The 24145-nt window shown below is 36.9% G+C and overlaps 3 protein-coding genes and 1 pseudogene across 3 annotated transcripts; 2 read left to right on the forward strand and 2 right to left on the reverse strand.

Moving 5' to 3' along the window:
- Positions 1-1996: 1996 nt before the first annotated feature.
- LOC137741376 (receptor-like protein 3) lies at positions 1997-4275 on the forward strand. Its single transcript, XM_068481094.1, has one exon. It carries the CDS (start codon positions 2131-2133, stop codon positions 4252-4254), a length of 2124 nt encoding a protein of 707 aa, XP_068337195.1. The 5' UTR covers positions 1997-2130; the 3' UTR covers positions 4255-4275.
- A 2183-nt stretch (positions 4276-6458) lies between these two features.
- Positions 6459-7136, reverse strand: LOC137743248 (uncharacterized). Its single transcript, XM_068483122.1, has one exon. The coding sequence runs from the start codon at positions 7134-7136 to the stop codon at positions 6459-6461; it is 678 nt and encodes a 225-aa protein (XP_068339223.1).
- Positions 7137-7798: 662 nt separating this feature from the next.
- Positions 7799-18249, forward strand: LOC137743249 (receptor-like protein 3; annotated as a pseudogene).
- Positions 18250-20330: 2081 nt separating this feature from the next.
- On the reverse strand, positions 20331-20903 carry LOC137743250 (uncharacterized). Its single transcript, XM_068483123.1, has 2 exons — positions 20887-20903; positions 20331-20781 (listed from the first exon to the last, which is right to left on the reverse strand). The coding sequence occupies exons 1-2, from the start codon at positions 20901-20903 to the stop codon at positions 20331-20333; spliced, it is 468 nt and encodes a 155-aa protein (XP_068339224.1).
- Between the last annotated feature and the right edge of the window lie 3242 nt (positions 20904-24145).

The raw sequence follows: 24145 nt of genomic DNA on the forward strand, positions 1-24145 counted from the left end.
GGTTTCTGGGTGCAACAGTCCTTTCTCCTTCAGGAGAGGGTTGGTGCCTCACACACGACTGTTGACAAAGAGCTAATCTCACCTAATCCATCTCTACAAATTATAAATAAATTAAAAATAAAAATAAAAACTCATTTCGTGAGAAAATGATCCCACAAACAAAGGAATTGTACACTACGAAATAACATAAAATCATTTTCATTAAAATAAAAATGAAAACCTTTTACTATACTCAAATTGTTTCGTTTTGAAAAGAATCAATAAAAAAAATCTAGGGGACGGTTCAATAATTTGAAATCAATCAATGGGTTAAGAAGTTGGAGTAAGGAGTTGTTGTTGAAAAATCTAAAATTGGAAAGACATATAGAATTTTTATGAAAATTGAATAATGATGTAAAGATATCCAACATGAATAGATATATCTTTATTTTACAATTTTTCACAAAACAGATTTATGCAGAAGGATTTGTCTTTGATGAAAAGTATTCTATTTTTAGAGTTCAATTTTTTAATAATTTTAATTCAATGTAGATACTTATCCAAAATAATATGAATGACTCACTATGAACTCGGTTTTTTGGCCATAATCATTATGAAGGAGAGGTGTCTGTTAGTACATCTAAAAAACTGTCCAAGTGATTAAAACTGTTTCTACTTTCTATTCAAAGCACCTTTATCAAAGAACCGTTTTAAAGTACTCTTCCAAAAGCACGAGCCCAAAGTCAAGGTAAACCTTCTAATACGTTGCAAACCCATGATTACATATAAGGCGTGGTTACAAAACCGGACCGGAATGGGAAGAAATGGAATTGCACTTTTCTCAAAGCTTTTACCAAGCTTTTGAGGAATCAAAAAATAGGTGAGTCAAGGTTCACCTAAAATTAGTAATTAAATTTTTAGATTATTCATAATTGGATTATTTAGATGAGATGATATTTAGACTCCAGGATGAAAACTTCATCCAAATAAACTATTCTACTTGAAATACCCACACACTTTTTACTTGTAAGCACAAGTGATTAAGAACATTTACCGTTGTATCGGAGTTCGAGATTCGATTATCCTCATCTTCACTATTGCTTCTATCCAAAAAGGAAAAAAGGAATTATAATCTGAACGCATTTGGCCACTTTGAAGTCAGTGTAATAAGTCATTGAAGTCTTTTGTTTGCTGTTTACTCCTAAAGCCTAAAGTCAAACCAAACCACTTCAAATCCATATACTAATACATAAAAGATCTTTACACGATTGAAGATATTGGGAAATAGCAGACAAAACCACATTACATAAAAGATCTGTACACGATTCAAAACCACATTACACGTTGCTGCCAAGTTGCCAACCCGTGATTAGACCCTCCATTAGCGACGTCCCGTGTTCTGCAGGTTTGTTTCTTTTCTATATGAGTGGAAAGCAAAGACTACAAAGTCTCATCTTCATATTGTAATACATATGTTTTGGCACAGTTAATTAGCCTTGTGCACAGCTGGAATTACTTTAGACACCCAAAATCACCATTTTCCATTTCTTTTTCGCACAGATTTGGATCCCATCCGGATCCAAATGATGGGGTTCCTAGGGATCCTCACATCTTAGTCATTCATCATATATCGTGCAATAAAAAATCATTTGAATTTTTTTATTTAAAATTAAACATAAATAGTACCTAAAGAAAACTAACCGCACGATGTAAGATAAACGGTTAGAATTTGAGAATCCCCACGAAGAGAATCCGAAAAGGATCCTCATCCTTTTTGCACAACTCTGATATTCAAGTCTATATATTAAAACAATTAAATTTAGTATATTTACACAAATTCCCAAAAAAAAAAAAACGATAATAATATATGAACATATGCCCACATCAATTTTCCGAAAGCACGCATCCAAAGTCAATGTAAACCTTGTAATACGTTGCCAACCCATGTTCTGCAGGTTTGTTTCTTTTCTATATAAGTGGAAAGCAAAGACTACAAAACTCAAACATCGCTCACAAGAATTCAAACCATCACCTAATTACCTTCTCCCCTTTGTGAATTTCTACCTCCTCTGCTCCAAACAAAGGAGTGTGTATATACCCACGAAACGACGTGAGTAATATAATTCCAGTGCAGACATACCGAAAAACATCATGCCAGAAGTTAGTCGCGTAATACCTTATGGAGTCCTCTTCCTGTTTTTTTGGTTGTCTACTTTCATTTCTACAAACCATGCTTGCAAGGAGGCAGACCACAACTCTCTTTTGTCATCTTTTGATATATCTTCTTCTCGTTTAAATTGGTCTTCCAGTGATTGTTGTCACTGGGAAGGCATCGCTTGTGATGCCGATGGTAGGGTAACACATGTTTCGTTGCCCTCTAAACGGCTCCAAGGAAGCATTTCTCGCTCTCTTGGAAGCCTCACGCATCTTTCGCACCTCAATCTCTCTCACAATCTTCTCTCCGGAAAATTACCTTTGTTTCTATCATCTACTTATATTCAAATAGTGGATTTGTCGAACAATCAATTCAATGCTACAGTTCCTTCTTCATTCCTCCAGCATGCCTGGAATTTGAGCAGTCTGAATGTCAGCAAAAATCACTTTACAGGCCAAATACCTTCCTCTATCTGTATTCGTTCCTCTTCAACTAGAGTCTTGGATTTCTCCAACAACGATTTCAATGGTTCAATTCCTCTCGGACTAGGAAACTGTTCGAAATTGGAAACCTTTCGTGCGGGCTTCAATACTCTCTCTGGAGCTCTTCCTAGTGATCTCTACCAAGCTCAGGCTCTTCATGAGATTTCGTTACCTTCCAATCAGCTTTTCGGTCACATTAGCGACAACATTGTCAACCTCACCAGCCTCACAATCCTAGAGTTCTACTTCAATCATTTGAGCGGCGCACTTCCTCTCCACATCGGGAAGCTCTCCAAATTAAAACTCATGCTCCTTCATCTCAACAATCTTGAAAGTCCTCTGCCCCCATCTTTGATGAATTGCACTAACCTTATCGAACTCAATCTTGGATTCAACCATTTCGATGGAAATATCTCGGAGCTAAATTTTTCCAAACTTGATCAACTTATCAAACTTGATCTCGTGAGTAATCACTTCTCTGGCGCCATGCCAAAAAGCCTTTACTCATGCAAGTATCTGAAAGCAGTTCGTTTGAGCAGTAATGATCTAGAGGGACAAATACAACCCGAGATTGTTTCGTTGAAATACCTATCCTTCCTCTCACTTGGTAAAAACAGACTCACCAATATCACCGGCGCTATACATATATTGATGCGTTTGGAAAGTCTCAGGGTGGTCGTACTTTCATATAGTTTTCTAGGTGAAGAACTGCCGGATGGTGATGCAATGATTGGTTCTGGGTTTCAAAATCTCCGCCTTTTAAGCTTATTGAACTGCCAACTTAGAGGTCATATACCGGTGTGGATGTCAAATTTCAAGAAACTCGAAGTCCTTGTTTTGTCTTCTAACAGACTCACAGGCTCAATACCTCCTTGGTTGGGAAGTCTTCCTAGTCTTTTCGTCATAAGCTTGGACAACAACTCGCTTTCGGGGGGACTTCCAAAGGAGCTTTTCTCACTTCAAGCTCTTGTATCTGAGAAGCCTTCCGCTCAAACGGATAGTGCTGATGTCGAACTACCTATCTATGCGCGTCCCCAGAATGGATCTGTCGCATCTCTGCAGTACAACTATCTGTCCAACTTGCGGCCAACTATTGGCTTCCGAAATAACAGTCTAAGTGGCAACATTCCCATTGAGATAGGCCGGTTGCAAAACCTTCACATCCTGGATCTCAGTTTCAACAACATCGTTGGCAGCATCCCGGACCAAGTATCTAACCTCACAAACTTGGAGGGATTAGACCTCTCAAGAAACCATCTGTCGGGCGGAATCCCAGCTTCACTATCAAGCCTTCATTTCTTGGCTTCACTTAGTGTTGCATACAATAACCTCCAAGGACAGGTACCGTTAGGCACACAGCTCCAAGGCTTTGATGCCACTGCCTATGAGGGCAACCCGGGACTTTGCGGTTCCCCGCTTCCAAACAAATGCCAACAGATGAATACAAGTGATAATGCAACTAAGAACATGGAAGATGAACATGACAATGGGAACGAAATTCCATGGCTTCATATTTCAGTGGCTCTTGGTTTCATTGTAGGATTTTGGGGAGTTTGTGGCCCTCTAGTTTTCAGCACATCATGGCGATATGCGTATTTCCAATTTCTCTCTAATTTTAAAGATCGCTTCGTGTGCTAATCAAGTGTAATTTTTTCCGTAAGAAATAAAGGACTTATTAATAATTTAAAAGGTGATAGACGCTAGTCGGGCGCTCAGCAAGGGCCTAACATGTAGGCGTCTAGGCAGTTTTTTTTTTATTTTAATTAAATTTATTATGTAACATATTAATAAATGTCTACTTTACGTAAAAATAAATATACTTGTATTGGGATATATAAATTGCAAAATAAAATGACATATAAATTATAAAATATTAGAACATATTGAAAACATGTTGAACAATCATGTAATGAGTGTCACAACAAGTCTCTTAAAATTTATCAAAAAAAATAAAAAAGTAATCTATTTTCTGTGTAAATGAGAGTCGCGAGTTAGAGTGTGTCTGGACAAGTCTGGGCACCAGACACTATCAATTTTCGAATGTCTAAGATTAATTGAGGCAGTGTCCAGCTGCTTAGCACCTACGCGAGAAATTTTAGAATAGTGCTTATTAACCACATTGCATACAAGAAATCTAACAGCTGAGTAAAAACAGAAGGGGAATTAAAGTTAAACATGCATCCAACTTTGCTAACTAAATTCATACGCAAATGCCTTGGAATTTCGTCAGGATAGAATACTGAAACTTTTGAGCAGAAGCACTTGGAAATTCATTTGCAGGCTGCGATTTAATTTCTCAAGAATTTAAGCATTCTTGTTGACCAAGTTTTCTGTAATCTACCTTACAATTTTGCCTAGCTCCGTCACTGTAATCCTCCGGATATCAATGTTTATTTATTTATTATTATTACTATTTTATTTATTAATGCCATTGACTTGTCTTTTTCATGGGCAGTGTTGAAATAATTGGAATTTTTTAAGGCCCAATTAGGTTTGGGTTTGGTTTAGGCTGAAAGTTATTAAGTATTGGACCAAAAATAAAGTTGTAGAACAAGCCTGAATTTTTTTTTTTTTTTTTAGTTTTTATGAACAAACGATATTATCTAAACTAAGAATGGAGGTGGGCTTAGCCTCACAATGGGTTAAAAACTTCTCACTTACAAGTGAAAAGGAATATCACTTGATCATAATACTAAGTGACAACAAACCTGAATTTTTAACATCTTTTTCATGTAACAGTTTTCTTGCCAAACTATCAAGCATCATCTGAAAGACATGTATGAACAACTCTTATTCTTCATAACATAATATATCAAACAAATTTATACGGAAGTAAAAGTAGTAGAAGTAGTGTTTCAAATATCGGTATCGGGAGAAATATCGATATGTAAATTTGTGGGAATATCAATGCATATATCAATATCAGTTGCGTTCAATATCAATATCCGACCATTTGGCAAGGAAATTGTTAATATTATATGATTTGTATTATCTTTCTATGTCTTTTTTTTTTAAATAATAAAATTACTGGATTAAATTGTTAAATGTTAGGAGAGAAGAAGATCGAACTTGCACGAGAGTGCATAAGTATTATTATTTTCCGTCATATTGCAGCGTCATCTGCATTTGTATTATCTTTCTTAGTATATTTATTTTGTATTATCTTAATTTCTTCCTTTGTTTTCAGGTGTTTTGGACCCAGCTTATTTCCTATTGCAACAAAAAAGCCCACTCTAAACAAACAAGAACAATATTGAAACTAGAACAAAAAAGGTCCTCGCTGATGATGCTACTCATCCGGATCTGTATAAGCAAAAAGAGATGCCCCAAAACATTCTACAAGTTCACACCACATCTATCTCTGTCTCTCCCTATCCCTCTCTAGTAATTCTTTTGACCGCTCTTCGGTAAAAAGGTAAAAAAAAGTCTGTAAAAACCTAGCATTAGCAACAAAACAAGACCAGAAATGAACCCAAACCATGCCAAAAATAATTTACAGCTTGCAACAATGGCCGCATTCACCTCCTTGTACGCTTTCTCCGCCTCCCTGCACTCCCCACCTGATCCGCCTCCCCATTCTCTCTCCCTCTCTTCCTACTCCCCGCTTCTGCCGCCGCAGTCTCCGGCCTCTTTGTTGGCCTCCCGACCCCTCTCCTTCCCCTCCCATTGCTCTCCTGACACCTTCTTCCCCCTCCCCTCCCTCCCCCGCTTCTCGTTGAACTCCGCGTCACCCTCTCATTCCTTTCAACCTCCGGCTTCTTCCTCCCCCTCGTCATCGGCTTCTTCTTCTTCTTCTCGTCCTCGCTCTCCTCGCTATCATCCTCAGAACCATCCGACGTCTCCTACTTCACTTCAGTGCTCGGCGAGTTCTGCTTCATTCGCTTCAAGAACCTTGCTGCGCCTTGCTTCTTCCGCCTGTTTTCTTTCTTCTCCTTCTCCGCTTCCAACGCCTTTAAACCGTCATGCGAACTGAGTTCATTGACGCCATACTCGTGCGGCTTCGTCGGCTTCGTCGGCTTCGCTGCATTCCTGCCCCTCGTGCTTGTCCCTCTCCGCCCGCCTCTTTCTTGTGTCCTCCTCCTCCTAATCCCCTTGTCCTCAACCTTCACAGACGCAGCACCATCCGTCTTCTTCGCTTTCTCTTCGACCTTATCTCCCTTCCTGCTCTTCGCACCGCCTTCTGATAGTGCATTGACAGAACCACGCTTTCCACAAACAACAATGGAAGACTTGGTGGGTTTCTCGGAGACATCGGGCTCGATCTTGGGAGCTTTGGTTTCGATCTTGGGCACGTTGGATGTTACTGTTCCGGTCGCGGGTTGTGGGTTCGGGAGCTGGTCGTTCATTTCCTTTAACACAATGGAGCGGAGCTTTTGAGCTGCGTTGTGCTCCTGAGAGTTCTTGCGGAAGAAGACGACGGCGTTGTTGAATAGGAGGAGGAGGTCGCGGAAGAACATGGGGATGCAATCCTCTGTGTAGAGGCCTTTGTTAAGCTTGGATTGAATCACATGCAGGTCCATGTGTTGCCGAATCAAACTTTTGTACCTTTCTGATTGCTGCACAAATATTGTAGGGTTTCTTTAATTAGAAGATGTACTCATAACATTACTCATAACATTTTTATTAAAGCAAACTAGAAACAAAATAAAATAAAATAAAGTAATTTTGCTCCCACCAAATGACTTTTTCATTAATAGTTTTAAATTTCGAAATTTCTATAATAAATTAATTAAATCACACGCATCACACTCGTTTAACAGTGATAAAATATAATAGTGAAATAGGTCACGCATGGTAGATTTATGTTATCTTATATTAAACAATTATTGTGCGTAATTGTATCATTTATTTTTATACAAGAGATGTTTGGAGAGGAAAAATCAATTACGTAATTTTGCACGCTGTTAGATCATGGAGAATTCTCTGATAAATCAATAAATTAATGATCATCTCACTTCTACTTATTCTTAACTATATAATTATTCATCTGTTAGTTCATAACTCTCCTATTTAATCGAAACTCCTTAACTTTATTGCATCTAAAAAACTGTCCAAAGTGGTTAATAGTGTTTCTACTTTCTATTCAAAGCACTTATAATAAACAACATTTTTGAAGTGCTTTAAACTCTTCCAAAAGCACTAGCCCGAAGTCAATGTAAACCTTCTAATACGTTGCCAACCCATGATTAGACCCTCCATTAGTGATGTCCCATTTCACCTGTGGCGTGGTTACGAAACCGGACTGGAATGGGAAGAAACGGAATGGCACTCTCTTTCAAGGCATTCCAGCGTTTACCAAGCTTATGAGGAATCAAAAAATAGGTGGGTCCAGGTTCTCCTAAAATTAGTAATTAAATTTCTAAATTATTCAGAATTGGACTACCTAAATGGAGGTGGTATTTGGACTCCGGGATGAAGGTTTCAATGAGAATCAAATTTTTCTACCTAAAATACCCATATACTTATTACTTGTAACTCAAGTGATTAAAAATATTTACCGATGCATTTGAGTCCAAGATTTGATTATCCTCTTCTTCGCTGTTACTTGTATCAAAAAGGAAAAAAAAGAATTGTAATCTAAACGCATTTGGCCACTTTGAAGTCAATGTGACTCTTTGAAGTCTTTTGTTTGTTGTTTACTTCTTTACTCTTAAAGTCAAACCAAACCACCTCAAATCCATAAAAGATCTTTACACGAGCTTGAAGATATTGGGAAATAGCAGACAAAACCACATTACATACATACGTAGTACGTGTACATATATATAGGGAATTGTTATTGGTATTCTGAAATTTTCATTTTGCATTCCAAACTTTCTATAATTAGAAGAAAAAAAATGCATTTGTAAGAAGTGTAAAATAAGATTTTAGTAATGTTAAACCACGAGCTGGTGACCCACAGGTAAAGGACGAATTACGAGGCTTCCTTAAAACTAAAAATTAGAGTTCTCGGGTTCGAAACCCGCTACTGGTGTGAAAGCCAAACTTGTGGCAAGGGGGAGGCTGAAATGCCTCTGTGAGTATTTTTGGCCTTCGAAAGGGGTGAATAACCGTAGTTTGCCACCAATTGTCCTCCTTTAAAATTTAAAAAAAAAATAGCAGTGCTAATAATACTTCCCATATATATATAGACACACACACGTACATACATACATATTGATCAATATAAAAGCTTGCAAGTTGCAACTTAACAATGTTCATATGCAGCTGTCATGGCTTCCAGAAGATGTATATACTGCACAAGTTGATGCACGTTTGATGTATATGTAATTTTTGTTGTTCAAAGATGTATATGTATACGTGTATACGAATGATGCTTGCGATCCAAGCTTACGCAGCGCTCTCACGACCTTCTCTCGCTCTCCGTCTTCTCCTCCGTTGAACTGGACTACTACTTCCAGTTGATTGTTGCCAGTGGGGAAGGCATCACCTGTGAACAAAATGCTCCATTAATTTCCCTTGATCATGCCTTAAGTAGACCACTGAGTCCAATCTGCAAAGAAGAAAAAAGACAAGTTGGCATGTCAAAGTCAATGTCCAAAACTTCAAGCAATCTTCGTGTTATTTATTACTAGCCTTCACGCTTACACATGTGCAAAAACTATTTTTTGAATCACGGCGTGCTATGCGCGATTACACATTTTTTTAATCATATTATTGATAGTCCATTAGCTAAGCCCACCTCCTCCCCCTTATTGTAGATAATATCGTATGTTTAAAAAATAACAAAAAAACAAAATCATTTGCTAACTAATTGAATCACATTGTTATGCATGTGCGAGAGACTTTTTTTTTATAACCGGTACTACGCCTCTTAAGATGTTTTGAACGTGTTTAAAAATAGAGAAAATAATATTTAATAAACAACTGATTGAATTACATTATTGCTAACCCAATATGAGGTACTAATTATAAAAAAAAAACTGCACAAAAAAAATTAATTATAAAAAAACATTGTTTATATGAAAAAAATACCACCGTATTATTTAATGCATTATTTTGGACTACTTTTGAACTTTTTTGTTTAGGGGGCAATTTTGTGCCCTTTTTTTTGTGAAGCCCTTGACCCCAAATGGGGTTGCTGGCTTTATCTAGTATAGATATCTTTGCAATTTCAAAGTCAAGACGAAGAAAAACAAATATCGTAGTTAAATAAGTCACAAGCAAGTGGTCCTTTCCCACATTAGTAGAGAGAAGGGTTACCCTTGCACCACGGTATGGGTTCGAACCCCTTCGGCTTCCTAATTTAACATCTAATTTGACAAATATATCGTTTGACCAAAAAAAAGTCACACATGGTGGGCCCGTGCCATTTTGTATTAACTAATTACTACGTGTAATTATGTCATTTTGTTTGGGTAATGTTAGGGAGATCAAATTTTATAAATCAAATGATGTGGATGTTGATGATTGGATTATTAGGTGTTGATTAACGTGCTTATTTCCTATTGGTGATACATTATTTGGTTTGTAAATTTAATTTAAAATTTTGGTCTCCCTAGCATTATCTTTTTTTTCTATACAAGTGATGGTCATAGAGAAAAAATCGAGAACGTTACCTTGACTTATAAGAGCATCTCCAAAGGAAGTCCCTATTTTTGGGACTCCCACCATCACTTTTGAGTACTCATTTAAGGACTTAACTGGAATCTTTGTGTTCCTAATTTGAAATTTTTATGATTTTACGTGATAATTTGATTAGGTGTACATTTTTTGCTTATATTAACTTTTTTTTTAATTAATTAAAATTAAAAGCACTAAAATCTTCAATCAAGATTGTGGGCTCCGTTTTCCACTCAAGGTGCACATTTTTTTGTTTATGTTCACCATTTTTTAATGGGAGCATTTTTCCTCACCATTCTAAACTTTGATGTATGCTCATCATACATCTAATCATCTGGCACGTATTATTTCACTTAACCTTGGTTAATTTTTTTTCAAATTTGAAAAAGTAACATTTAATCTGAAAGTTAACTAGAGTTAGGTGAAAAGACACATGGCAAATGACTAGGTGTATGATGAGCACAAACCATAATTATGGTGGTGAACAAAAATGCACCCGTTTTTAATTAATTAAAAGCATTAAAACCTTCAATAAAGATTGTAGACCTCGTTTTCCACTCAAGGTTGCCCTTGTACAGTCCCTATATGTGAGGATATACGCTATATATGAGGTGAGTCTCTATACTTTAGAGACTCGCTTTCCGTTTCATTGGAGATTTATTTTGTCCTATGTTTATTTTATACCCAATTTACACGGTGGTTGTCCCTATTTGTAGACTCCACTAAAAATGCTCCAAGTCCCTTTCATGTAATAGTACTTGTACGCTGTTAAATCATGGAGGACTCACCAATTAATTAATTAATGATCATCTCACTTCTACTTTTTATTCTTAACTGTATAATTAGTCATATGTTAGTTCATAATTCTCATTCTTAGTCATCAATATATGATCGAAATATTGTCGTTACTAAAAAAATTTGTCATTTCTCCTATCAAATATCAAAAACGGATCATTTCTACTAATTGCCCTAAAATTTTTACCAAACAATCATTTTTCAAAACGAAAGTGGTTTTAGCTCTTCCAAAAAGTACAACCCCAAAGTCAACGTAAATCTTCTAATGCTTTGCTGCCAACCATGATTAGACCCTCCATAAGCGACGTGCTGTGCAGATTTGTTTCTTTTCTCTATTAGTGGAAAGAAAAGACTTCAAAATTCAAACATTGCGCACAAGAATTCAAACCATCACCTAATTACCTTCTTCCCTTTGTTAATTTCTACCTCCCTTGCTCCAGAAAAAGGAGTGTAAACGACGTGAGCAATATAATTCCAGTACAGCCATAGCGAAAAACGTCAAGCCGGAAGCTAGTCGCGTGATGCCTTATGAAGTCCTCTCCCTGTTTTTTGTGTTGTCTACTTTCATTTCTACAAACCATGCTTGCAAGGAGGCAGATCACAACTCACTTTTGTCATCTTTCGATGCATCTTCTTCTTGTTTAAATTGGTATTCTAGTGATTGTTGTCACTGGGAAGGCATCGCTTGTGATGCCGATGCTAGGGTAACGCGTGTTTCATTGCCCTCTAAGCGGCTCCAAGGAAGTGTTTCTCGCTCTCTTGGAAGCCTCATGCATCTTTCGCACCTCAATCTCTCCCACAATCTGCTTTCCGGTCCTCTGGAAGCTGGACTCTTCTTGTCCTCGAGTCGCCTTGAAATCCTTGATTTGAGCTATAACCTTCTCTCCGGAGAATTACCTTTGTTTCTATCATCTACTTACATTCAAATAGTGGATTTGTCGAACAATCAATTCAATGCTACAATTCCTTCTTCATTCCTCCAGCATGCCTGGAATTTGAGCAGTTTGAATGTCAGCAAAAATCATTTTAGAGGCCAAATACCTTCCTCTATCTGTCTTCGTTCCTCTTCGATTAAGTCTTGGATTTCTCCAACAACGATTTCAATGGTTCAATTCCTCTCAGACGAGGAAACTGTTCGAAATTGGAAACCTTTCGTGCGGGCTTCAATACTCTCTCTGGAACTCTTCCTAGTGATCTCTACAAAGCTCAGGCTCTTCATGAAATTCCGTTACCTTCCAATCAGCTTTTCGGTCACATTAGTGACAACATTGTCAACCTCACCAGCCTCACAATCCTAGAGATCTACTTCAATCATTTGAGTGGCGCACTTCCTCTCCACATCGGGAAGCTCTCCAGATTAAAACTCATGCTCCTTCATCTCAACAATCTTTGATGAATTGCACAAACCTTGTTGAACTCAATCTTGGATTCAACCGTTTGGATGGAAATATCTCGAAGCTAAGTTTTTCCAAACTTGATCTCAAGAGTAATCATTTCTCCGGCGTCATGCCAAAAAGCCTTTACTCATGCAAGTATCTGAAAGCAGTTCGTCTGAGCAGTAATGATCTAGAGGGACAAATACAACCCGAGATTGTTTCGTTGAAATACCTATCCTTCCTCTCGCTTGGTAAAAACAGACTCACCAATGTCACTGGCGCTATACATATATTGATGCGTTTGGAAAGTCTCAGGGCGGTCGTACTTTCATATAGTTTTCTAGGTGAAGAACTGCCGGATGGTGATGCAATGATTGGTTCTGTGTTTCAAAATCTCCGCCTTATTAGCTTATCGAACTGCCAACTTAGAGGTCATATTTGTTGGTATTTGACAGTTTACTAACTCAATACCAAAATATGTGGGTGATAAGTTTACAAACTCTATCACACCTTTTTCACTTTGCACTCTCAAATAAAATTGGACAAAGAAAGAAATAGAGAAAGGAGGGAAGCAACAAGCTTTGGCAAAACACTTGGACTTTGATATATGAAAAGGTTTACAAACTGTTAGAATAAGAAAGCTTACAAGCTTCTTCACAATTGGAAGTGGGATTCGGATGGGATGATTTACAATGCTTGAGAACTTGGGTATTTATAGCAAACCAAATGATTAAACTAAGATTATTTATTACCACACAAAACACATTAATTGCACCTAATAATTTTTATTCAACCATACCTAACATTGCCTAACTTTCAATGCCTAACTTTGACATTGATTTTCAACAATAGCAACCTATTTTGATTTGAATTTCCAACACACCTCCTCAAATCAAAACGCCTTCATTCCTAGCATTTCACGCAGTAGCCGGAATGTTTCAATTGGCAATGGCTTTGTGAAGATGTCTGCCACTTGTTCCTTGGTGTGATAGTAGACAAGTTCAATTGTCTTTTGCTTCACATGGTCCCTTAGAAAATGGAACCTGGTATCAATGTGCTTGCTCCTTCCATGTTGAACAGGATTCTTTGCAAGTTTGATTGCAGACACGTTATCTACATGAATCACAGTCGATTCCACTTGTGGATGACACACTGACTTCAACAGATTTCTTAACCAAATTGCCTCACACACGGTTGAGGCTACAGCAACATACTCGGCTTCACATGATGACAAAACAACAATTGATTGCTTCTTTGAAGTCCATGAGAAAGTTGTTGATCCTAGAAAAAACACATAGCCAGTTGTGCTTTTCCTTTCATCTTGGTCACCTCCCCAATCACTATCTGAATAACCAAATAATTTTGCATCTTCACCAAAATTATAAAATAGACCATAGTTTAGAGTACCTCTTATGTACCTCAAAATTCTCTTGGCGGCCAGCCAATGAGACTCCCTTGGTGTTTCCATGTATCGACTCACGAGTCCAACACCATAAACTATATCAGGTCTTGTGATTGTAAGGTACCTTAGGCTTCCAACGAGGCTTTTGTACACTGTTGAGTTTACAAACTCACCCTCTCCTCCTTTGGACAGCTTCAATCCAGTTGCGACTGGGGTATTGACAGTGTTGCACTTGTCCATATTGAACTTCTTCAATATGTCTCTCATGTACCTTTGTTGAGAGATGTAGATACCATCACTTTCTTGCTTCACTTCTATGCCAAGAAAGTATGACATTAATCCATTGTCAGTCATCTCGAATTCACTGAACATGGATTGCTTGAACTCATGGAACATTGCCTCATTGTTTCCTGTAAACAATAAATCATCTACATAGAGACAAATAATTAAGAACTCCCCTTTTTCACCATTCTTCATGTAAACTGAATGCTCGTATGGACATTTCTGAAATCCATTTTGGTGAAGGTAGTTGTCGATCCTTGAGTTCCAGGCTCGTGGTGCTTGCTTGAGGCCGTACAAAGCCTTCTTCAAACGATACACCTTATCTTCTTCTCCTTGTACTTGGAAGCCTTCCGGTTGTTCCACGTACACTTCTTCCTCAAGTACTCCATTAAGGAAGGCTGACTTGACATCTAGTTGATAAATTTTCCATTTATGATGTGCGGCAAGAGAGATTAGCAATCTTACCGTGTCAAGTCTCGCAACTGGAGCATAGACTTCATCATAGTCCACTCCATACTTCTGTTTGTAGCCCTTTGCTACAAGCCTTGATTTGTATCGATCCACACTCCCATCTGCAGTGCGTTTGATCTTGTAAACCCACTTGACACCAATAGCCTTCTGATTTGGTGGGAGCTTTGTCAGCTCCCAAGTGTCATTCTTCTCGATGGCATGGATCTCTTCTTCCATGGCTTTCTTCCAACAATCTTCTTCCACAGCTTCATTGAATGAGAAAGGCTCGTGGTCTGCATACAAGCAGAAAAGGTTGGTTTCTTCTTCTTCTTCTTGTCCATAAATCTCTGTGAGACTCCTTAACCTCACTGGAGTTGAGGAGCTGCTTTCCTCACTAGATGTAGGACCACTCCTTGCAATTCTGTGCACTGGAGTTGTTGTGATTGTTTGAGCAGGCTGTTGCTCAATCGGTGGTACAACTTCTGGTTCTTCAAAATCAGTGGAGACGATCTTCTCTTTACTGACTTCTTTGTTGTTCCACGTCCATGTCTCTTCCTCACTGAAGATGACATCTCTACTAACCACTAGTTTGCCAGTTAGTGGGTTGTAGAGCTTGTATGCCTTGGACTCTTCACTATAGCCCACAAACACACACTTCTCACCTCTATCATCAAGTTTCCTCCTCTTGGCTTCTGGAACTTGAGCATATGCAACACACCCAAAAATTCTTAGGTGTGTAACATTCGGCTTGTATCCACTCCAAGCCTCTTGTGGTGTCATCCTCTTGACACTCTTTGTTGGACATCGATTCAACAAATAAATCGAACAAGCTACAGCTTCTGCCCATAACTCTTTTGGCAAATTCTTCTCCTTAAGCATGAACCTTGTCATGTCAAGGATGGTTCGATTCTTTCTTTCGGCTATCCCATTTTGCTGTGGGGTATAGGCAGCAGTAAGTTGATGCCTAATTCCTTGCTCCTTGCAGTATGCTTGGAAAGCATTGGAGGTGTACTCTCCACCTCTATCTGATCTCACAGCCACAAGCTTGTGGTTACTTTCTGCCTCTGTGAGTGCCTTGAACTCCTTGAAAATTTTTAGGGCAGCTGACTTTTCCTTGAGAAAATAGACCCAAGTCTTTCTACTGAAATCATCAATGAAGGTAATAAAATACCTATTACCTCCATAAGACATGGGATCCAATGGACCACATATATCTGTGTGCACCAACTGCAGTGGTGCCTTTGCTCTCCATGTATCACCAACAGGGAACGATAGTCGTGCTTGCTTGCCAAGCACACAACCTTCACATACTTGGCGTGTGGCTTCAATATGGGGTAGACCACGAACCATTCCTCCACTTGACAGCAACTTTAGGCCATTGAAATTAAGATGGCCAAATCGAAGATGCCATTTCCATGACTCATCTTCCATTACACCGATGTTGCAGCTTCCAATCTTTGTGTTCAAATTCAACGGAAACATCCGGTTCTTTGACATTCGAACACGTGCAATAAGCTTTCTCCTTGCATTCCTGAGAGTGAGAAGCATGTTCTCCATATGTATAATGTACCCTTTCTGGAGCAGTTGACCAATGCTCAGAATGTTGCTCTTCATACCTGGTATGTAGTAGGTATCGGAGATGTATTCTTCTCTTCCATCCTTCTGGATGATCTTGATCTTCCCTTTGCCTTCAACTGGCAACTTTGAGGAGTCACCAAGACTTACAGATCCATAGGCCCCTTTTTTGAGTTCGGCAAAAAACTCATTCTTTCCACACATGTGATTGCTTGCACCAGAGTCCAAATACCAAACATCTTGTTGGCTACTGGAATCATGGTGTGCTAGTAAGACTGTAAGTTCTTCATCAGTATTTCCACTTGATTCTGCCATGTTGACATGCTCACCATTTTTATGTGAACATTCATTGGCATAATGTCCATATTGCTTACAGTTGTGACACTGGATATGCGCCTTTCCTCGAGTAGATCTCCACTCCTGAGACTGACCTTGATTTTGTGCATAGCCTCGACCTCTTCCTCGGGCTCGTCCTCGGCTACGGTTGGATGAGCTCCCACGACGTGAGTTCCACTGCCCACGACCTTTATTTGGTTTGTCAATATTCAACTTTGACTCCAAAGCTTGCTCTAGCGTTGTGGGGCTTGCATTCTTCTGAATGCGTTGCTCATGAACTAGGAGGGATCCTAGTAGCTCTTCTGCGCTCATCACCTCCAAATCCTTGGATTCCTCAATGGCAGTCACCACATGCTCAAACTTAGATGTGAGTGACCGGAGTATCTTCTCCACAACTCGTACTTCATCGAGTCTCTCGCCATTTCTCCTCATCTGATTTACTATCACAATGAGCCTTGAGTGATAGTCGGAGATGCTCTCCCCTTCATTCATATGAGCAGTTTCAAAATCTGCTCGAAGTGATTGTAACCTCACTTTCTTGACTCGATCTACTCCTTTGTAGATTGTACTGAGTGTATCCCATACTTGCTTGCTCGTTGTTGCTTCTGCAACCTTCTCGAACGTTGAATCTTCCAAACCCTGGTATAGAAGATACAGCGCCTTTTGGTCCTTCTTTCGTAAGTCCTTGAGAGTGTTCCTTTAATCCGCAGTATATACGGCTTCTTGCTCGGCAGTGGGTACAACATACCCACTACTGACAACTTCCCATAGCTCCTGTGATCCAAACAATGCTTTGAATTGGATGCACCATCTTTCATAATTTTCTTTCTTCAATGTGGGAACTTGGAGTTGCACTAAGTTGGACGCCATAACTGCTGCACCTGCCAGAATGGTATTCTGGCTCTGATACCAATTGTTGGTATTTTACAGTTTACTAACTCAATACCAAAATATGTGGGTGATAAGTTTACAAACTCTATCACACCTTTTTCACTTTGCACTCTCAAATAAAATTGGACAAAGAAAGAAATAGAGAAAGGAGGGAAGCAACAAGCTTTGGAAAAACACTTGGACTTTGATATATGAAAAGGTTTACAAACTGTTAGAATAAGAAAGCTTACAAGCTTCTTCACAATTGGAAGTGGGATTCGGATGGGATGATTTACAATGCTTGAGAACTTGGGTATTTATAGCAAACCAAATGATTAAACTAAGATTATTTATTACCACACAAAACACATTAATTGCACCTAATAATTTTTATTCAACCATACCTAACATTGCCTAACTTTCAATGCCTAACTTTGACATTGATTTTCAACAATAGCAACCTATTTTGATTTGAATTTCCAACAATATTCCGGTGTGGATGTAAAAGCTCAAGAAACTCAAGGTCCTTGTTTTGTCTTCTAACAGACTCACAGGCTCAATACCTCCTTGGTTGGGAAGTCTTCCTAGTCTTTTCGTCATAAGCTTGGACAACAACTCGCTTTCGGGGGGACTTCCAAATGAGCTTTTCTCACTTCAAGCTCTTGTATCTGAGAAGCCTTCCGCTCAAACGGATAGTGGTGATGTCGAACTACCTATCTACACGCAGCACACGAATGAAACTGTCGCAGCTCACCAGTACAACTATCTGTCCAACTTGCTGCCATCTATTGTCTTCCGAAATAACAGTCTAAGTGGCAACATTCCCATTGAGATAGGCCGGTTGCAAAACCTTCACGAGCTGGATCTCAGCATCAACAACACGTTGGCAGCATTCCGGACCAGGTATCTAAGCTTACAGACTTGGAGAGATTAGACCTCTCAAGAAAACTTTGCGGTTCCCATCTTCCAAACAAATGCCTATAGATGAATACAAGTGATAATGCAACTAAGAACATGGAAGATGAACATGACAATGGGAACGAAATTCCATGGCTTCATATTTCAGTGGCTCTTGGTTTCATTGTAGGATTTTGGGGAGTTTGTGGCCCTCTAGTTTTCAGCACGTCATGGCGATATGCGTATTTCCAATTTCTGTCCAATGTTAAAGATCGCTTCGTGTGTTGATCAAGTGTAATTTTTTCCGTGAGAAATAAAGGACTTATTAACAATTTAAAAGGTGATAGGCGCTAGTCGGGCCCACAGCAAGGGCCTAACGCATAGGCGTCTAGGCAGTTTTTTTATTTTAATTAAATTTATTATGTAACATATAAATAAATGTCTACTCTATGTAAAAATAAATATATTTACAAAGTAAAATGACATAGAGATTATAAAGTATTCGAACATATTAAAAACATGTTGAACAATCATATAATGAGTCTCTCAACAAGTCTCTTAAAATTTATTAAAAAAAAATAAAAAGCAAAATAAAGTGATCTATTTTCTGTCTAAGTGAGAGTCGCGGGTTAGAGAGTGTCTAGACAAGTCTAGGCACCATGCACTCTTTCTTAATTTTCGAATGCCTAGGATTAATCAGGGCAGTGTCCAACCATTTAGCACCTACGCGAGAATTTTTAGAATAGTGCTTATTAACTACATTGCTGCTGCATACAAGAAATCTAACAACTGAGTAAAACAGAAAGGGAATTAAAGTCGTAGGGTGGCTAAACATGCATCCAACTTTGCTAACTAAATTCATACGCAAATGCCTTGGAATTTCGTCAGGATAGAATACTGAAACTTTTGAGCAGAAGTAATTGGAAATTATTTGCAGGCTGCGATTTAATTTCTCAAGAATTTAACCATTCTTGTTGAACAAGTTTTCTGTAATCTACCTTATAATTTTGCCTGGCTCCGTCACTGTAATCCTCCGGATATCATTGTTTTTTTATTTATTATTATTACTATTTTATTTATTAATGCCATTGACTCTCTTTTTCACGGGCAGTGATGATATAATTGGAATCTTTTAAGGCCTAATTAGGTTTGGGTTTGGTTTAGGCTGCAAGTTATAAAGTACTGGACCAAAAATAAAGTTGTAGAACAAGCTTGAATTTTTTTTTTTCTTTTGTGAACAAACGATATTATCTACATTAAGGATGGAGGTGGGCTCAGCCTCACAATGAGTTAGCAGGCCTCTTACATATAAGAGAAGAGGAATACCACTTGACCGTAATACTAAGTGGCAACAAACCTGACTTTTTAACATCTTTTTCATGTAACAGCTTTCTTCCCAAACTATCAACCATCATCCGAAGACATGTATGAACAACTCTTATTCTTGATAACATAACATATCAGATAAATTTATACGAAAGTAAAAGTAGTAAAAGCAGTGTTTCAAATATCGGTATCGCGAGAAAGATCGATATGTAAATTTGTGGGAATAGCAATGCATGTATCAATATCAGTTGCATTTAATATCGATATCCAACTATTTGGCAAGGAAATTGTTAATATTATATGATTTGTATTATCTTTCTATGGTTTCTTTTTTTTTACAAACAATTACTTGATTAAATTATTAAATGTTAAGAGAGATGAAGATCGAACTTGCATGAAAGTGCATGAGTATTATTGTTTTCCGTCATGTTGCAGTAATGTGTCATTTGCATTTGTATTATCTTTCTCAGTATATTTCTTTAGTATTATCTTAATTTCTTCCTTTGTTTTCGGGTGTTTTGGACCCAGCTTATTTCCTATTGCATCAAAAAAGCCCACACTAAAAAAAAACAAGAACAATATTGAAACTAGAACGAAAAAGGACCTCACTGATGATGCTACTCATCAGGATCTGTATATGCAAAAAGAGATGCCCCAAGACATTCTACAAGTTCACAGCACATATATATGTCTCTCCCTATCCCTCTCTAGTAATTCTTTTGACCTCTCTTGGGTAAAAAGGTAAAAAAAAGACTAAAAACCTAGCAATGGCAACGAAACAAGACCAGAAATTAACCCAAACCACGCCAAAAATAATTTACAGCTTACAACAATGGCCACATTCACCTCCTTGTACGCTTTCTCCGCCTCCCTGCACTCCCCACCTGATCAGCCTCCCCATTCTCTCTCCCTCTCTTCCTACTCCCCGCTTCTGCCGCCGCAGTCTCCGGCCTCTTCGGTGGCCTCCCGACCCCTCTCCTTCCACTCCCATTGCTCTCCTGACACCTTCTTCCCCCTCCCCTCCCTCCCCCGCTTCCCGTTGAACTCCGCGTCACCCTCTCATTCCTCTCAACCTCTGGCTTCTTCCTACCCCTCGTCGTCGGCTTCTTCTTCTTCTTCTCGTCCTCGCTCTCCTCGCTATCATCCTCAGAACCATCCGATGTCTCCTTCTTCACTTCAGTGCTCGGCGAGTTCTGCTTCATTCGCTTCAAGAACCTCGCCGCGCCTTGCTTCTTCCTCCTGTTTTCTTTCTTCTCCTTCTCCGCTTCCAACGCCTCTAAACCGTCATGCGAACTGAGTTCATTGACACCATACTCATGCCGGGCACATCTAATATATATCTCTGTCTCTCCCTATCCCTCTCTAGTAATTCTTTCTCCGCCTCCCTGCACTCCCCACCTGATCAGCCTCCCCATTCTCTCTCCCTCTCTTCCTACTCCCCGCTTCTGCCGCCGCAATCTCCAGCCTCACTACTACAAAAGGACCTAATAGTGTCAGTTGTTGCGTCGGTTTAATATTATATAGTGGCGAAAAAGAGATTTGCGACACTCACTGAAGATGACGTCGTATTTACTGTCGCTTATAAGCGTCATAAAATTTCTATGTCGCTTTTAAACCGACGTAAAAATTTAGTGTCGCTTATAACCGACATATATTTTAATATTTTTAAGTGCTGGCGTCGCTTTAAATAAAATAGTGTCGCTTTTAAGCGACATAAACTATGGGTGTCGCTTCTAGGCGACACTAATTCTAATATTTTAAATCCTGCGTCGGTTTTGAGCGACATATATTTTGAAAACCAGTGTCGGTTGTAAGCGACACATTGTTGCTCTTTATTCCCCCGTGTTTTCTTTTTCTTCTCTTGCACTTTTCTTATTCGTTCTTCCAAGTTTTACAAAGTCTCCCGTGTTCTCTCTCTTTCAGCTTTCTCCTTTGGTTTTCAAACTTCATTTGTTCCTCTGTTCTCTCTTTCAGCTTTCTCCTTTGGTTTTCAAAATTCATTTGTTCCTCTTCACAACAGTAAGTTTTTCTTGCTTATAATATTTTTATTTTCTCTTCTTATGTTTAATTTTTAGTTACAATTTATTTTTGTAGGAAATTTATTGGAGTTGGTTGAGTACATAAAGAATTGTTGACGTCGAAATTCTTCAACAAATCAGGTTTGTATCCCTAACTTCTTTAATTTTTAAATTGTATAATACACAAGTTTATTTATTTAAAAATTATAATTTAAGCACTTAGATAAAATTCTACTATTTTTGTTAAATTAATAAAAACTTAGTCGAATTAATTAATTTTGTCACTCTAATTGTTATTTTAATTTGTTGTTATTTTGATAATTTTTTGTTGTTATTTACTAGAATGGATTAGATGAACATAATTTGAATTGTTATGAGAAAATGGAATGAATAATATTTATAAGCATTTATGTTAAATTAACAATATTAAATATAACATAAACTTATAATATTGAGTAATATAAGAATATATTATGTTAATTTTTTTTTTTTTTGCACTCTAAGTGTTATTTTAATTTGTTGTTATTTTGATAATTTTTTGTTGTTATTTACTAGAATGGATTAGATGAACATAATTTGAATTGTTATGAGAAAATGGAATGAATAATATTTATAAGCATTTATGTTAAATTAACAATATTAAATATAACATAAACTTATAATATTGAGTAATATAAGAATATATTATGTTTTTTTTTTTTTTTGCACTCTAAGTGTTATTTTAATTTGTTGTTATTTTGATAATTTTTTGTTGTTATTTACTAGAATGGATTAGATGAACATAATTTGAATTGTTATGAGAAAATGGAATGAATAATATTTATAAGCATTTATGTTAAATTAACAATATTAAATATAACATAAACTTATAATATTGAGTAATATAAGAATATATTATGTTAATTTTTTTTTTTTTACACGCTAATTGTTATTTTAATTTGTTGTTATTTTGATAATTTTTTGTTGTTATTTACTAGAATGGATTAGATGAACATAATTTGAATTGTTATGAGAAAATGGAATGAATAATATTTATAAGCATTTATGTTAAATTAACAATATTAAATATAACATAAACTTATAATATTGAGTAATATAAGAATATATTATGTTAATTTTTTTTTTTTTTTTGCACTCTAATAAGAATATAACCTAAACTTATAATATTTAGGAATATAAGAATATAAGAATATAACCTTTCATAAGAATATAACCTAAACTTATAATATAAGAATATCCTTTCATATAAGAATATAACCTTTCATAAGAATATAACCTAAACTTATAATATAAGAATATCCTTTCATATAAGAATATAACCTTTCATATAAGAATATAACCTAAACTTATAATATTTAGGAATATAAGAATATATTAATTAATTTTTTTTGCACTCTAATTGTTATTTGAATTTGTTGTTATTTTGATAAGTTTGATAACTTTTGGTTGTTATTTATTAGAATGGATTAGATGAGCATAATTTTGATAACTTTTTGTTGTTATTTTAATTTGTTTTTACTATAATAGGTGTTGAAAATATTAGCGTTGCCTACCGGGTTCGTTAATCATGCCAATACCGACGAAGAGCTAACAGATGATGATAGGGAATAAATATATTAATTACTTTTTGTATTAATTTGTATGCTATGATATCGTATCATAAAATTATATTTCTGTTTTTTTTTTTTTTCCTTGTTTTCTGTCGCTTTTAACCGACGGCATATTCAGGTATGTCAGAATTGGCGTCGGTTTTAACCGACGCAATATGACACTACTTCGACGCAATGTTAATTTAATGGTGTGGGTCAGACTTGGCGTCGGTTTTAACCGACGCAACCCTAGCCTATTTCGACGCAATATGAGACTATTTCGACGCAAGATACTTGTTGTCAATCATATGCATTACCCCTAATAATAATAATTATATATAATTATTTTTTATTATTTGCAGTTTTATAGCCTTAATAATAATAATTATATATTAATTTAACTGTTTTACACCCCTAAAAACTATAATAATTATATATTAATTTAACTGTTTTACACCCCTATACGAATACAATGAATGTTTTACACCCTAATAATAATAATTATATATAATTATTTTTTATTATTTGCAGTTTTATACCCCTAATAATAATAATTATATATTAATTTAACTGTTTTACACCCCTAAAAACTACAATAATTATATAATAATTATATATTAATTTAACTGTTTTACACCCCTAAAAACTACAATAATTATATATAATTATATATTAATTTAATTGTTTTACACCCCTATATGAATACAATGAATGAATTCGATCTTCAAATTAAAATATTTATACTAGTGGATACCACAAAATCTTAAGTTATACTTAATGAAAATATGAATGAACTCTTAAGTGTTAGTGAATCTATCGTTTTGATAGGATACGCATTCTACAAAACTAATTTCAACGATCCAACCGTCAAACATGTTTGTATATAATTCGAGATCGTATACGAAAAAAATCGCAATAAACAAACATTATGGGATGAAATAACGGGACAAAAAATTTCGACGGTTATGTAGTCCCACTATAACTAAATTTTCTGTAGTTACTTATGTAAATATTGAGAAATTCTCTAAATACATTTAACTTGGTCGCATA

Source organism: Pyrus communis, chromosome 8, assembly GCF_963583255.1.
Source record: "Pyrus communis chromosome 8, drPyrComm1.1, whole genome shotgun sequence".
In the NCBI taxonomy this organism is placed as follows: Eukaryota; Viridiplantae; Streptophyta; class Magnoliopsida; order Rosales; family Rosaceae; genus Pyrus; species Pyrus communis.